The following is a 1,785-nucleotide window of genomic DNA, read 5'->3' on the forward strand; positions in this document are numbered from 1 at the left end:
CCTGTCAGCGACCGTTCCTGCTATCTGAAGACAGTTACAGAACTGCTATGATGCTGCGCATCTGGCATGCCCTGCGGGCGACCGAGCGAGTTCACGTGACAGAGGAAGAGAGAGAGGCTGGTCGTTTGTGCGCAAGGAGGTCGGTCATTTCGGGGCATTGTTTCAGTCGTTTTTAATGGCTCAGGTTTTCAAAAGATCATTTCAAAACCGACCTCAGTAAAATCTTAATATCAATAATAATAATTTTAAAAAAAAGTTTAAAAAGGGTATTTTCGTTGATAAAGGGCAAACTTCCTAGTGCTTTAGCACCACCTAGTGTCTATGTGTGCACGCCCCTGAATTACAATGTTTTCCTTGATAGGCGCTGAATCAATATGACCTTTGGTAACGTTAGTCTACTTTACAAGGAACAAACGTCAGGCCTAACTAACATCATAGTTAGAGAAATAACGTTCTGCAACCTGATTTTTATCATCTCAAAATCAGCATTGCAGCTATGCTAGCAACATTGTGCTTTCATTATGATTTAATTTCTCTATAGATAGTTAATCAGTGTTTCCCTGTTTCATCCTGTGTCTCCTCTCCCCATCACCCCTGGCTCCCTCGCTTTGCCCCATTTGGTTTTCAAATCAGTCTCAGTCGCTCTCGCGTCATCTCGTGCTGCATTCACTGCAGTCCGACATTGGAAATTAGTAATTCTCAAACTATCCATCATTTATAAGCGTCTCTACCCCTTCCGCCAACTGGGGTGGCAGCAGGGGTGGCAAGGCTTTAATTTAGGGGGGCATTTGCCACCCTATGCCACCCCAGTAGATCCGCCTATGTCCAGCTTTGATTGTTGGGGAAGCTGATAAATGGAAGCTGCCTTCCTCAGCTCAGGATCACATGATGGGAATGAGCTGGTTATAAATCCCTCTGATGCTGGTTCTGGTACCAGGTCACCATGAGCTCAGGAAGAAGCAGAAACACTGAGCGGTTTGAGCAGAACCTTCATTTATTGTGAAACACTGATAGAAAGCAAAGCAATGAACCCAGATTACACAGAAACATCAGAAACATGGGATTATTGTTCCAGTCGCACCTCCATAGACAATCAGATGGACTTCTCCTTCATAAGGTCAGGTTCATCATCCAGCTTTATCCCCATAGAAACATCTACCTTCACGTTAAACACCTCCTTCCTTCATGGTGGACGACAAAGTTTATGAGACATGATGAGATTCAGAGCTCCAGAAAAAAAAGAACCAAGCTGTGATATGACCAGCAGATGGCATCACATGATGGGACCATCAGGATGGAGAAGCTGATCCACGGTTCAGACTGAGGATCAGTAGTTCTAGAGATCAGAACCAACCTTCAGTGCATGTTCAGACCGGTTCTGGGTTCAAAGGTCGGAACAGGGAGCAGATCTGAACGGGAAGAGGAGAGAGAGATGGACTATAGAGATGGAAACCCTAGAGGTAGATCAACCAGATAGGCTAAGCATGGGTACATTTAGCTGGATCTGTATATCTATGTTCATATTCTACAAAAACAAGCAGGATGGGATTTTAAACCAGTTCTAACTGGTTCCTACCTCTGGCCTTCCTCTTGTAGTAGATGAATCCAGCCAGAGACAGAACCAGACCCAGGATCAGTCCTGAAGCTCCGATGGCCAGCTGGTTCCTCTCTGACTCTGGCATGGACGGATCTGAGGACAGGAGGAGACGGGTTGAGGACAGGAGGAGACGGGATGAGACAGGAGGAGACACAGAGGAGGAGATAGACGTTCAGTCAGGCGGCTCT

At 45.9% G+C, this 1,785-nt stretch overlaps 1 protein-coding gene across 1 annotated transcript in view; it reads right to left on the reverse strand.

Annotated features, from left to right (window-relative positions):
• Positions 1-1,011: 1,011 nt before the first annotated feature.
• LOC107104828 (HLA class II histocompatibility antigen, DRB1-9 beta chain-like) overlaps positions 1,012-1,785 on the reverse strand; it is a 12,705-nt gene continuing 11,931 nt past the window's right edge. Inside the window, exons 5-6 of the mRNA XM_015404939.1 lie at positions 1,577-1,690; positions 1,012-1,409 (exon numbers count right to left, since the gene is read on the reverse strand). Coding sequence (XP_015260425.1) covers positions 1,357-1,409; positions 1,577-1,690 — 167 coding nt within the window. The 3' untranslated portion in view covers positions 1,012-1,356. The remainder of the gene's footprint in view (positions 1,410-1,576; positions 1,691-1,785) is intronic.

Source organism: Cyprinodon variegatus, unplaced genomic scaffold (genome assembly GCF_000732505.1).
Source record: "Cyprinodon variegatus isolate N-32 unplaced genomic scaffold, C_variegatus-1.0 Scaffold1902, whole genome shotgun sequence".
NCBI lineage: Eukaryota > Metazoa > Chordata > Actinopteri > Cyprinodontiformes > Cyprinodontidae > Cyprinodon > Cyprinodon variegatus.